Source organism: Nicotiana sylvestris, chromosome 3 (genome assembly GCF_000393655.2).
Source record: "Nicotiana sylvestris chromosome 3, ASM39365v2, whole genome shotgun sequence".
Taxonomy (NCBI): Eukaryota; Viridiplantae; Streptophyta; class Magnoliopsida; order Solanales; family Solanaceae; genus Nicotiana; species Nicotiana sylvestris.
Window position 1 is genome coordinate 63,747,723 of NC_091059.1, and position 12,317 is coordinate 63,760,039.

At 34.6% G+C, this 12,317-nt stretch overlaps 1 protein-coding gene across 1 annotated transcript; it reads right to left on the reverse strand.

The window, feature by feature from the left end:
* Positions 1-9,261: 9,261 nt before the first annotated feature.
* On the reverse strand, positions 9,262-12,044 carry LOC104231321 (small ribosomal subunit protein uS7). Its single transcript, XM_009784294.2, has 4 exons — positions 11,737-12,044; positions 10,049-10,320; positions 9,626-9,829; positions 9,262-9,532 (listed from the first exon to the last, which is right to left on the reverse strand). Exons 1-4 carry the CDS (start codon positions 11,833-11,835, stop codon positions 9,478-9,480), a joined length of 630 nt encoding a protein of 209 aa, XP_009782596.1. The 5' UTR covers positions 11,836-12,044; the 3' UTR covers positions 9,262-9,477.
* Between the last annotated feature and the right edge of the window lie 273 nt (positions 12,045-12,317).

The window sequence follows — 12,317 nt, forward strand, 5'->3', positions numbered from 1 at the left end:
GCATAAATCTTGATCTACTTGAAGGGAAAAGAGAAGTTGCATTAATAAGAATGACAGCACAAAAGCAGGTCATAGAACGATACTACAATCGAAAAGTACGCCTAAGATTCTTCAAGATTGGGGACTTTGTGCTCAAAAAGGTTTTTCAATCTACGAAGGCAGCCAATGCGGGAAAATTGAGTCCAACCTGGGAAGGACCCTATAGGATTCATGGTATTGCAGGAAAAGGAGCATACGAGCTGGAAACGATAGATGGCAAAATACTACCTTCACACTGGAATGTTGTTCATTTGAAGAGATACTATTTCTAAGGAATACCCACGATCAGGTATCTATGTTTTAAAATTCTATTTTTGAATTGTTAAAATTTTACTAACGATTTTAGATGATAGGCAAAAAGCTAGCCCATACTAAATGATGAGTCACGACCTGCAAGGCACGTGGAATAAATTAAACTTCCCGGTCTAGGGTTACAATTATTCTGATAGAAATTCAAACAGGTTAAGCAGTCTTCATCTATAATCGCACCTCCGAGTCCTGTATGTTTTTCCTTTTCAGGGAAAGGACCAAATTAGAGGAACAATCAAGTACTCGAGGCTTCATACTTCAACACTCAAACACTTGGGGGACTATATAATATACACAGGCATGTGTATAAAGAAGGCAAAGAAGATTGGGAAATAATCAAAGATCAAGCCTGAAAAGTTCACTCATTGAATGAGTCAAGTGTAGAGCAAAGTCACGAGCTAAGGCCAAATAAAAACCTTACCATAGTTAGGGAAAAGGTAATGTACTGAAACGGGTTATAAACAAAAAACTTGTGTCTATTTTTCTTTTTTAAATGTATTATAAGAAAAAGAGTTACGAGAAAGTTATAGATGTAATTCAAATACATGTAAAGTGTTATTCAAAACTAGACAAAGTTCAAATAAAAACTTGTCAAAGTTATTTCAAGAAACATGTGTATTCTTATTTCTTTTATCATATATTAACATCATTATGAAGTTGAGACGTCTTCTTCATTAAGTGTCGAATATAAAAGGGCCCTCTTTTATAAAATTCATGATTAATTTAAGTATTCATGAAGTTAACAGAAGCATTTTTTGAAAAGTAAAAATGCAAATTATTCAGTAAGTCCTTAGAAATAAAGGCAAGAATAAACAAAACAGAAGTACAAATAGTAACGAAAAACTTTTTAATATTAAAAAGCTTAGACTAAGTATGAGCTTAGTCATAAACTAAAAATTATTTATACATATTGCCCCATAAAAGGTCTGGGGACTTAAGTTTCCAAAACAAACTCTCAAATGAGACCAAGGGTTTTAAGCACAATTTTTCAAAAAAAAAAGAGACACAAAGGAATTCAAACAACTTATACTTGTCACTAAGAGGATGAAGGAACTGAAGCAGGTACATCAACAGCAGCGGGTTCAACTTGGATTGAAGGAGTGGGGATACTCGTATCATCTTCAACATTTGCGGAAGCTTCGACCACGGGAGAAGGAAAATCTTGGTTTTGCTGAGTCTTCTCAATAGTTTCATTGATCTTAGCTAACTCAGATTCCAAGTTAAAAGTCTCTTGGCTAGCTTCAACAAGGGTATCACGGAGAGAATTCAAAAATGCCCAACTCACTTCAATGGCAGACTTATCTTCAAGGATCTCATAATCTCTTTCCCAGTCGGCGATTTCGTTCTTTAACTTTTCATTTTCAGCCAAGGCAGATTCATAAGAAGCTTGAAGAGAGGCATGGGAATTTTCTAAGGAACAAACCCTATCGGAAGAAACCCGAAGGTCTTCTTGGGTTTGAGTCAAATTCTGCACGAGTTCACTAGCATAGGCTTCTTTTGCGTCTAAGAGAGCCTTCAACTCTCTAATATCTTCACTTGCCTTGGAAAGCTGCTCAGAAAAAGAAGTTTCAAGACGAGCCTTTTCCTTGTCTGCTTGACTGGAGGAAGCCTTTTCAACTACCAATTCCGAAGTCAAAGCCTGCACCTGCTGCTCTAAGGTACTTTTACTTTCTTCTAAGTACTCCATGTCGATCTGAAGACTTTCATACTGTTCCTTCCAATTATATGCCTCCAATTGGTAATCACACACTAACTGCTCTGAAAGGGTAACCTTTTTCATCATCTCCGTGCTGATGAGATTGGCCTAAAAAGGGGGAAAGGGAAGGAAATGAGAATCTCAAAGATAGAAAATGACAAAGTAAAAGTTAGAAAAATGGAATACCTTTAAAGAAGCATGAACAATGTCATTCATCAAAGTCAAAGAGCTATGGCTCTCCAGCTTGGCCCTCTCAATAGGACCAATTAAAGGCTTTAGCCACACATCTGCTTGACCCGATTTCCTTAAAAGGTTGCCCTCAGTGGGGACTTAAATAATCACTTGCCTCATAGCACCACTCCTATTTAAGGAGCCAACCTCAGCACGGTGAGCAGGTGGGGGAGGAATTGATGAAGAAGGAACAGTAGAAGTAGTAAAAACAGCCTGGGGAGGAATGGAAGAAGCCATAATCGGCAAAGTAGGAGTCACAGGCACGGGAGGAGAAAAAGAAGCCAAGGGAGCTTCATCAGAAACGGGACCTAAACTTTCACTACCAAACCCGCGGTCAAAAAGCTGCTCAACAGAATCATGAGCAGTAGCGAGAGCATCATCAACATCATCAGGGATCACTACCAGGGCTTCAACAGATTCGGTAAAACGGCGGGGGGATGCTTTTGCTTCATCATCGGAAATAATGCGTCTACGAGCTCGTGGCCTTGTTACCAATGAACCCTCGTCTTCCTCTTCTTCGGAATCTTGGTCATCAATGACTTTTCTTTCCGATGAAGAGCCTAGAATTATTTCTTGAGCCTTTTCCAAAGAGCTACGAGAAGCCGCAACCGCCTCAGCAGTAACTCCTCGAATAGCAAATCCTGATAGAAATAAGGATTGAGATAAGTTCAGGAAAAAACAATCTGTAAAATAAAATAAAAGCTCTTACCATGAGTTTTTACTTTCCAACCAAAACATTGGGAAAGAGTCTTCCAAGATCTACCATCCATTGGTGCAATACTCAACAGCTTTCTTACCCAATCACGGAAATTGGGAACATCTTCCACAACTCCCATGGTTGCTAGAAAAGAAAAGTAAAATTAGAAAAATCAACAAAATTGAAGAAAAAGGTATGAGAAAGTTAGAAGACTCACGTGCAAAATTCCACCTCTCAGGGAAGGGAACGTTCTCATCAGCCACTAAACCAATAGTGTGGGCAGCAACAAACCTGACATACCAGCCACGGTCTTTGTCATCTTCAGGGCTAACTAGAGCTCTTTTGCTCCTGGCTACTAGTGTAAAAATACCATTGCGAAAGAGTCTAGGGGAATAAAGATGAATTAGATGTGGGAAAGTAAAAGGCACACTGGCTATGTTGGTCAAATGCCTCAAACAGGCAACAACCCTCCATATTATTGGGCCAATTTGACTTAAGCAAACATCAAAGAAACGACAGAACTCGAGAATAACAGGATCAATACCAGGTTTGAATCCTAATGTGAAAGGGTATGTATAGACAAAGGAAAAATTGGTTAAGTAAGAGGTAATTCTTTGATTCGGATTGGGAATAATGATAGGAAAGTCATGACTCTAATGGCAGTCTCTACAAACTAAAGAAATCAAACCTTCAATGATTTGAGTGGGATAGATATCAGCACGATCTAAGGAAGATACTTGATTTCTAAGAGATTCTCTGTCATTATAGAAAGATAGTTCCGCAGGAACTATATCCTCTACTAGAGGTTCACAAAGAGGTTCAGAAGATTCCATACCTCTAGAAGAAGATCTATGTGAAAGAGAACCTCTAGTTCTAGAAGAAGGGCCAGAACTAGGTGAGGGAAGAGAAGACCACACAAAGATGAAAATCCTAAATTATGAAGCCTACCTCCTCTTCTGCTCCTACTGGGGGCATTAGGGAAGTTATCAACTATGGTGACCCTTCTAGGGTTAGGGTTTGATGAAGACATGATAGTAGGAGGAAGAAGCAAACAAAGATTCAAGAACTGAATATTTTGTAAACTTTATGTGATAAAGACAAAGAAGAAAACTATATTTATACTGCGAAGCAACCGTCAAAGGAAAAGGTGTAATGATGTAAAAGTCATAATGAGAACTGACGCTTCGTGGTTAGCGAAGCCGTGAAAAGCCCTAAAAAGCGCTGCAAAGTTGCAGTACCAATAAAAGGGGTGCCACGCGTGAAGAGCATTAAATAGAAGTGATAAATGAAGCGTTGATTCTGCAGCATTAATGGTGACAAAAATTCCCGTTTTAATGAATTCCACTTCCCAAATATTCAATTGATGAATAAATGGCAAGTGGGGGGACTATCTGTATTGGGGAAAATTGAGTTTACATATTAAAGTCATTGGAAGATGACGTGTCATGACACGTAGACTGGTCAAAGAGTATGATTGGCAAAGAGGCACGAGTTGCAACAGATACGAGTAGAGGCACATGAAGAGACACGAGCGGTTATTCAGAAGACTCAACGCTCGTACCTATTTAATCCAAAAATCAAGGAGAATGAATCTGACAGCACAAGAGAGATGAATCTGACAGCACAAGAGAGTATAGATACAGTATTTAATAAGCATTAAATACTAAAAACGTTAGGGAATCTGTATTGAATCTCAATGATTATGTAACGCAGCATTTAATGCCTTTAATTGTCTATAATGACATTATGACAAAGGCATAACGTATAACTTGGAGATAGCTATAAAGGAAGAGAATGGATCATTTGTAAGGACACGAAATACTATCTGAATAGATTGGTTTGCTTTATTTTCTTCTGTTTATCTTATTGTTGGCAAAATCACTTTTCTTTATTCATTCTTTGATTATCAGTAACCCGAGTTTTTCTAAATTAAGGCTTTAATCGAAATTCCACTTTTTGGTTAAACATACCCGATTTAAAACGGTATTTTTTTCAGAATCGCTATGTTGGGAAATTTTACTCAGAAGACTCGATATTTTAGGGGGAAAAAAAGGTTTCACTAAAAGGTTTATCTCTATGTAATTTAATAATAAAATTATTTACCTAGACTTCATTTGTCCAGACTATAATTTGTCGCCTTCCTACAAAAAATATTGAACTACTAAAGCTACTTATAATTTCATATGTTAGCGTCATTTATTTATCTAATAATGTTGATTTGACGAATTACTATCTTGATATTCTAATGTAACTTCATGTCATTTTGTGTGCTGACTTTGTTTTTCAATTACATAATATAATAAATATTGTAATTATTAGTATGCATTTGGACAATATTTACTTGAAGTTGCAAAATAATATTTAAAAGTTTGGTTAATTTGGACATGTAATTTGTCAACTTCAACTTGAAATATTATTTGCAGAATAATGTATGTGTTAATTTTTGGTTCGTTATTTATACTTCGAACATTGAAATAGAGAATTTAAAATAAAAAATTTGTTTGAAAATTATTTCTCATTAAGTGAAGTTTATGTCCAAACATAATTTGATTTTTTGTTTTTTGAATTTAGAGACTAATCATTACGTTAAATTTTATCGAATAATACAATTAACACAAATTGTTGGGCCCGTATTAGCACGGGCCAACGGCATCTAGTGTAATGAAAAATTAGAGTAAAAATAGCAAGGGCTGGCCAGTTTTCAGACTGATCATTAAAAAATAGCCAGTGTTTGCCAAGTCACTGAAAAATAACCACTATTTTGTTGCAATAGAGACCAGTCCAGCATAATATACTCGAGTTTGGTGCACTTGTGTATGAACTTCCAACATATTATGCTAGAACTCCAACACTCGAAAAGTTCCAGCATAATATACTGGAGATTCGAGCACTTGTGTATGAACTTCCAGCATATTATATTGGACTGTATATTTTGCTGGAACTCTAGTATATTACGCTGGAGTTCTAGTGTACTTATGCTGGAATTCCATCATATTATGCTGGAGGTCCAGTATACTTATCCTGGAACTCCAGTATAATATGTTGGAGTTCAAGTATATTTATGTTAGAACTCCAGCATAATATACTGGCGTATTTTCCGGGTTTTGAACAGTGTTTTCGCTCAGATTTATCTTTACATGAAAAGTGGCTAAATTTCGATTACTTTTTAAAGCGTGGTAATTTTTGAATGACCACTTGTAAATCTGGCTATTTTTTAATTTCAGAAGACATATTTTGATACTAATAGGCCCTTTGGTCAAGCTTTTTTCTCGGCCAAAGTGCTTTTTCTTGGGGAAAATCTCACTTTATACCCATTAATTCCAAACTATTTACCCTTTAATGCTCACGCCCACACTATTTACTACTCCTACTCATGCGGCCCAAACTATTTACCCGATTATTCATTTATTCTATTAAAATAGCTGAGAAAAATCAGAAAGAGTGCGGCCTCTTCTCTTCTCTTCTCTCTTTCTTCTTGATATCAGCAATTCCCCAATGCATGTTATTTTCCTTTTTCTCTGAAACCCCTTATGTATTTTTCAGCCTTATCTCTTTAGTTTCTTCTACATATTCAAATACCGTCTTCTTCTTTTTATTAGATCCAACAGTCAACCACCTCAAAAAATTCAGAAAACTAATAACGAAATACTAAATTTTTTGCTAAAAAAAGTATTGCCCATATGGTTTCCTGAAATATTCTCGTCAAAATTGAGGAATTATTGTTAGTTTGAGGAATTATTATTTTTGGGTAGTTTGGGTTTTGTAAAGTGAGAATGAAAGTGACTCAGAAAGAAAAATAAGGCTTGGTCGTAATTTTAGTAACTCCAGATCCTTGAATTATTTCCTTAGTTGCTACTTCTTGAGTTACTTGTAATTTATTCTTACAAAATTGTTCTTCCATTTCCCTTATATCCTTCTTCAAAAAGAAATTAGATCTGATTATCTAAGAAGTTGACCTCTGGCCAGTTTCAATTCTGCTCCACTTTTTCTTTATCGTTCTTTCCCTAGCTCTAGCTCTTGCTCTTGCCTTGGCTTAAAATTTTTATTTTGAAGATTTCTTGTTTGATTTAAAGTGGGTGATGTTAAATATTGCTTATAATACCTTCTGGAAGTTTATACTGAAATTTGATAGCATTTGGAGCTGATTTAAGGTGATTGAGATCGAAATTTTTAGCTGAAAATCGAATAGTATATAGCTACCCAATAGTATACTACTACGGTATACAATATGCTATAGGAGTATATAGCTATACTGCAATAGTATACTATTATAGTTTACAATATATTGCAATGGTATATTGTAGTAATCGAAGAAGAATACAGTTACCTAACAATATACCACTACAATATACAATATACATTAGGAATATATAGTTATACTACAAAAATATACAATTATAGTATACAATATATTGTTATAGTATACTGTAATAATATGCAATAAACTGTAACAGTATGTTGTAATAGTATACAATATACTATAATAGTATACTTATTACCCGTAATTCACTTGCCTTTTCCCTTTTAATTTGCTTTAAGCTTTTACCCAGCGTGAGGGGCAAATTGAAAATGCAAAAAAATATATATATTATAGTATGCTATATAATGTAACGATATACTCTTACAATTAGATCCATTTAGAATTTTTATTGACAACTCATAAAATTTCAGTTTAATAATTGATTTAAATTTATTTAACTATTTGCGTACAATTGTATACCATGTTGGTATAACTATATACTATACTTGTATCATATGTTAGTTAATATTTTTTGGCTGTATTAGCTACATTTAATTGGTACACAATTTGATTTTTCTTTAGTAATAATATTAAAAAAAGAATAATAAAAATAGTGAAAACAGTAAATGAAATTAGATTATGAAGAGAAAAAGAATATCAAAAAAGAAGTTAAATGAAATGAGAAAAGAAAAAAAAAAAGAAAAAAAAGAAGAAGAAAACGAGAAAAAAGAAAAGGAGAAAAGAAAAAAAGAAAAAAAAAGCATAGAAATAAAAACGAAGTGGAGAATAAAGAAAAAATTCCCCACGAAAATTACTATGGGTAGGAAATATAATTATTTTATAGGTAGAAAAACAAATGGGTAGACAAAGGTAACAATTTTGTTTTTGTGGGTAACTATGTCAAAACCCCTTTTTTTGTCAAAAGTATTTTTTTCTTCAAAGATAAAGGTGTTTGGCCAAGCTTTTTTAAGGAAAAAAGTGCTTTTGCATAGAGCACAAGTAGTTTTTGAGAAAAAAAAAGTAGCTTCTCCCCAGAAGCTCTTTTTTGAAAAGTACTTTTGAGAAAAATATACTTAGAAACACCTTTTAACAGCTTGGTCAAACACTAATTGTTGCTCAAAAGTGCTTTTCAAATTTATTAGTCAAACACAAATTATTTCCCACCAAAAGTATTTTTTTATAAGTACTTTTGGACAACGTATTTCTCAAAATAAGCAAATTTTTCCAACTTGGCAAAACAGACAATTCTTAAACATGAGGAATAAGGAGCTTTTTTTTTCTTCTTCGAAGTTATTAAATAAAAGAAAAAGAAAAAGGAGAGCTCCTTTGGCACCCATTTAAGAAGTTTAAATTGGCTGCTCAAGAATTTAGGGGTGGTAAAATAATTTGCCAAAGGGTTGTCCACTACCTTGTCTATAATAGGCGTGTCTGCTTTATCTTAGAATTCTTATAATTTTGATGCTGTATTACAATGTTTTCTTTTTGGAAAAGATTTGTATTCACTAAGAATAGGAGGCTCAAACATGATTCAGCGACACTGGTTTGACAAAATAAATCATATTTATGTACAGTTTCACAATTTTGCAAGTTCTGCGCAAATACTTAACGTCCAAACAATACTAAGATCTTGTTTCCAGATTTTACTTCTCTAACTTTATAATTCGGACTTACAGACAGGAAAAACATCATAGCAGATCGCCACAATTAAACATTTTTACGAACAACACATTTTATATCTTAAGAAATAAAAGATTAAGACGGCAAAAAATGAGAAAGTTAAAGGGCTTAATTTCAATGTCATTTACAACAAGATCAGATTCCAGTTAGCTGAAGTACAGTCAGTTTCAGATTCCCCAATACCTAGTATTACCTAACTTTATTTCAGAGGAAAAATTACACATTGTACACTTCCCTTGATTCCGTCTATCATATGCAAGATACTGTGAAATTTAAATTTGAGAAAACTGCCCACACAACATTTCTCAACAGCCTACCAATGAGTGAACAAAAAACTGACAAAGAACAAAATACAAATGCAAAAACCAGAGATTTCGACTAGGCATAGCTGCTATTGCAAAAATCCAACTTCACATCACTACTTCTGCCATATACCAATGTTATTCAAGTTTTTCACAAAAGGAAAACTCATCCATTAGTTCCAAATTGCCTTCCTAATAATAACAACAAAAAGTACAGAACAAAAGACGCCTCAAAATGAAACTATCCAACCAAACAGGAATTATCCATACTGCACGGAAAGAACCCTTAACGATTGGCCTTGGCAACCCTCTCAATCTCATCCTTCTTCTTGATAGCGTAGCTGCATGTGCACAGAAACAGTAAGCAGGCATAGACGAGTAGTTGCATTCAAAAAGGAGCTAATGACTAAAAATGATGGCAGTAGGAGGATTACCTGTTGGAAGATCCCTTGGCAGCATTGATGAGTTCATCTGCAAGGCATTCTGCAATGGTCTTGATGTTTCTGAAAGCACTCTCGCGTGCACCAGTTGTGAGGAGATATATTGCCTGGTTAACACGACGGAGTGGAGAAATATCAACAGCCTGACGCCTCACAACTCCGGCAGAACCAATACGAGTTGCATCTTCTCTTGGTCCACTGCATTGCACAGGTTGTTGTAAAATGGAAAAGGAAAAATTAGAAAGACTAAAATATCTGAAGCATGCTGCAACATGATAATGCTCAAACTATTTCATTTTAAGTGCACATTCAAATAGAACAAAGAAGACATGGTATGAAAATCTTCTAACAAACTAGAAGCCTCAGCAAGAAAGTGTCAAGCTGATAAATATGCAAAAATAAAAACAAACTCTAAACCTGTTGATAACAGCATCAACAATCACTTGGATTGGGTTAAGGTCGGTCAACAGATGGATAATTTCCATAGCATGCTTGACAATACGAACAGCCATCAGCTTCTTCCCGTTGTTCCTTCCGTGCATCATCAGTGAGTTGGTCAACCTCTCTACAATTGGGCATTGAGCCTTTCTGAACCGCTTGGCTTGGTACCTCCCAGCCGTGTGCGGTGTATAAGTAGGATGCTTGGCAGCAGTGGCAGTAATGTAATCCTCAACAGAAATATCACTAATCTGCATGAGTTACAACAACATTAAAAAGGAACTTAAGAGAACACTGATTGAAGTTCTCAGTAATGTATTCATGAAGAATCCATATAGAGTTACATTACCAATATAACCAAACAAACATTGCATTGGACTTGCAGAAAGTAATTTCAGTAATAAAAATCCACCATATAACAGGTTACAACAATAAATAAGTACACCTTGTGTGAGGCTGTCAGCATGTTACTGATTGGTGGAACCAACAATATTCTGCCCAATTTGAGTGTGTTTAGCGGGCATCTCTTTAAATGGAAAAGATCAAGGAAACAAGAAATATATATGATAGATACACCTAAGAATTTATGTTTCATAGTGTTTCAAGTTTCTTAATCAACATATTGGACTTGGGGATTTATAAATTCTCTCTCCTATGCTACCATTAGCATTTAACTATTGGAATTTTTTTTCTAAAGCTGCAACCAACAATTTCTATTCTTTATTGATCCTTCAGGTTTCGTAAAGGGCCAATTTTTACCCAATTCTATGAACATAATAGTAGGGAAGAACTGTACACAATAACATCAAGCACTTTATTTTGAACATAATAGTAGGTAAAAAAAACTTTACACAATCACTAGAATTAGCAAAAATGAGTAGTTTTACTATCTTCTAGGACGAGGTCGCCCTTCATTCTAGTAATGAACCGCAGTTAACGAAGATAAAACAGAAAGGTCAGCAATATTTTCCTCAATTTCACCAATCCATAAAAAATATATTTTCCTTAATTTGAAAACAAACTTGACGACAAGCAGTGGCAGAGCCAAGAATACAGATAAGGGTATTAAGAGAATACTAGAATTTGAACGTGTGACATGAAGCAATTTTTTAACCCCATTTTCCACAACACTAGAATCTTTCATTGTGTCAAGGAGATTCAACTGCTTATATTAAAAACAAAAAAAAAAACATTTTTTCCCTTTTCCGGTAAAGGAGATTCAATTGATCCCCCTGGCCAACAGCTAGCCATGCCCCTGACAACAAGCTGAGATTCTTCTCATTAGAAGAAAAATCATCTAACACTAATGGTACATTCCAACAAAAACAAGTATCATAAAAATGAAATTATATTTAAAAATAAAATTTTGATGTTAATACAACTGTATTAGTACCAAAGCTACTATAATAGCCATAATTTCCTTTAACCTGCTAACCCAAATTGGACAAATCAAGCAGAGATCTTTTCCTATTTGAGAAAATGGAATTATTATTAAACGGTTACGATTCAAAAGCCACACTAATAATAAAAAACAAAAAGGCTCTCCCCAACATAAATCTTAGGTAAATAACAAAAATATAAACAAAGCAAACAAAATAATGCAAATAAAATAGGAAGTAATCAATTCAAAAGGAATAAAATAAAGGGGAATGAGGCAAAATTGAAACCTGAACGTCGTCGTAGGACCAACGATTGAATAGCATAACATCAGTGTGAGCCTTTTCTTGCTGATTTTGGCTTTCTACTACAACTGCAGCTGCTTCCATTTTTACTCTTCTTTTCTTTTCTCGAGGGGGATTAGAATGGTTTAAGGAGGGGACTTACAGGAGCTTGCGAGTGAACAAGAAGATGAAGAGGAAAAACCCTAAAGCGAGTAAAAAGAAAGTTATATTGTCCTTCATTTTACCTCGGAATTACACCTGCGTTCTTAAAATTGGGCTGAGACATTTTTGGGCCAGTTTAGCCGGTCCAACTTGTTCTCTCTCGTTACGTTATGGGTTTTGTGTTTTTTTTTTAGGGATTTTTACCTATCTATACCATATCTGAAACCTTATTACTAAAAATGTGCATATTTTCATTATTACCTACCATATTTATATTTTTCCTACAAAATTTATACCATTCATTAAATACCCAATATTAAGAGCTGATTCCTTCCAAATTAGGCGCCTACAAATCTGGGATAAATATTTGAATAGCTTATTCCTTCCAAATTAGGCGCCTAAAAATTTGGGACTAAATATATTTT

Excerpts from the sequence above, each read along its gene's own strand:
- LOC104231321 (XM_009784294.2), bottom strand. The coding sequence starts at position 11,835 with ATGGAAGCAGCTGCAGTTGTAGTAGAAAGCCAAAATCAGCAAGAAAAG. Across the intron at positions 10,321-11,736 it reads GGTCCTACGACGACGTTCAG|ATTAGTGATATTTCTGTTGA; the intron begins GTTTCAATTTTG and ends TAACTCATGCAG. Across the intron at positions 9,533-9,625 it reads GCCAAGGGATCTTCCAACAG|CTACGCTATCAAGAAGAAGG; the intron begins GTAATCCTCCTA and ends GTGCACATGCAG.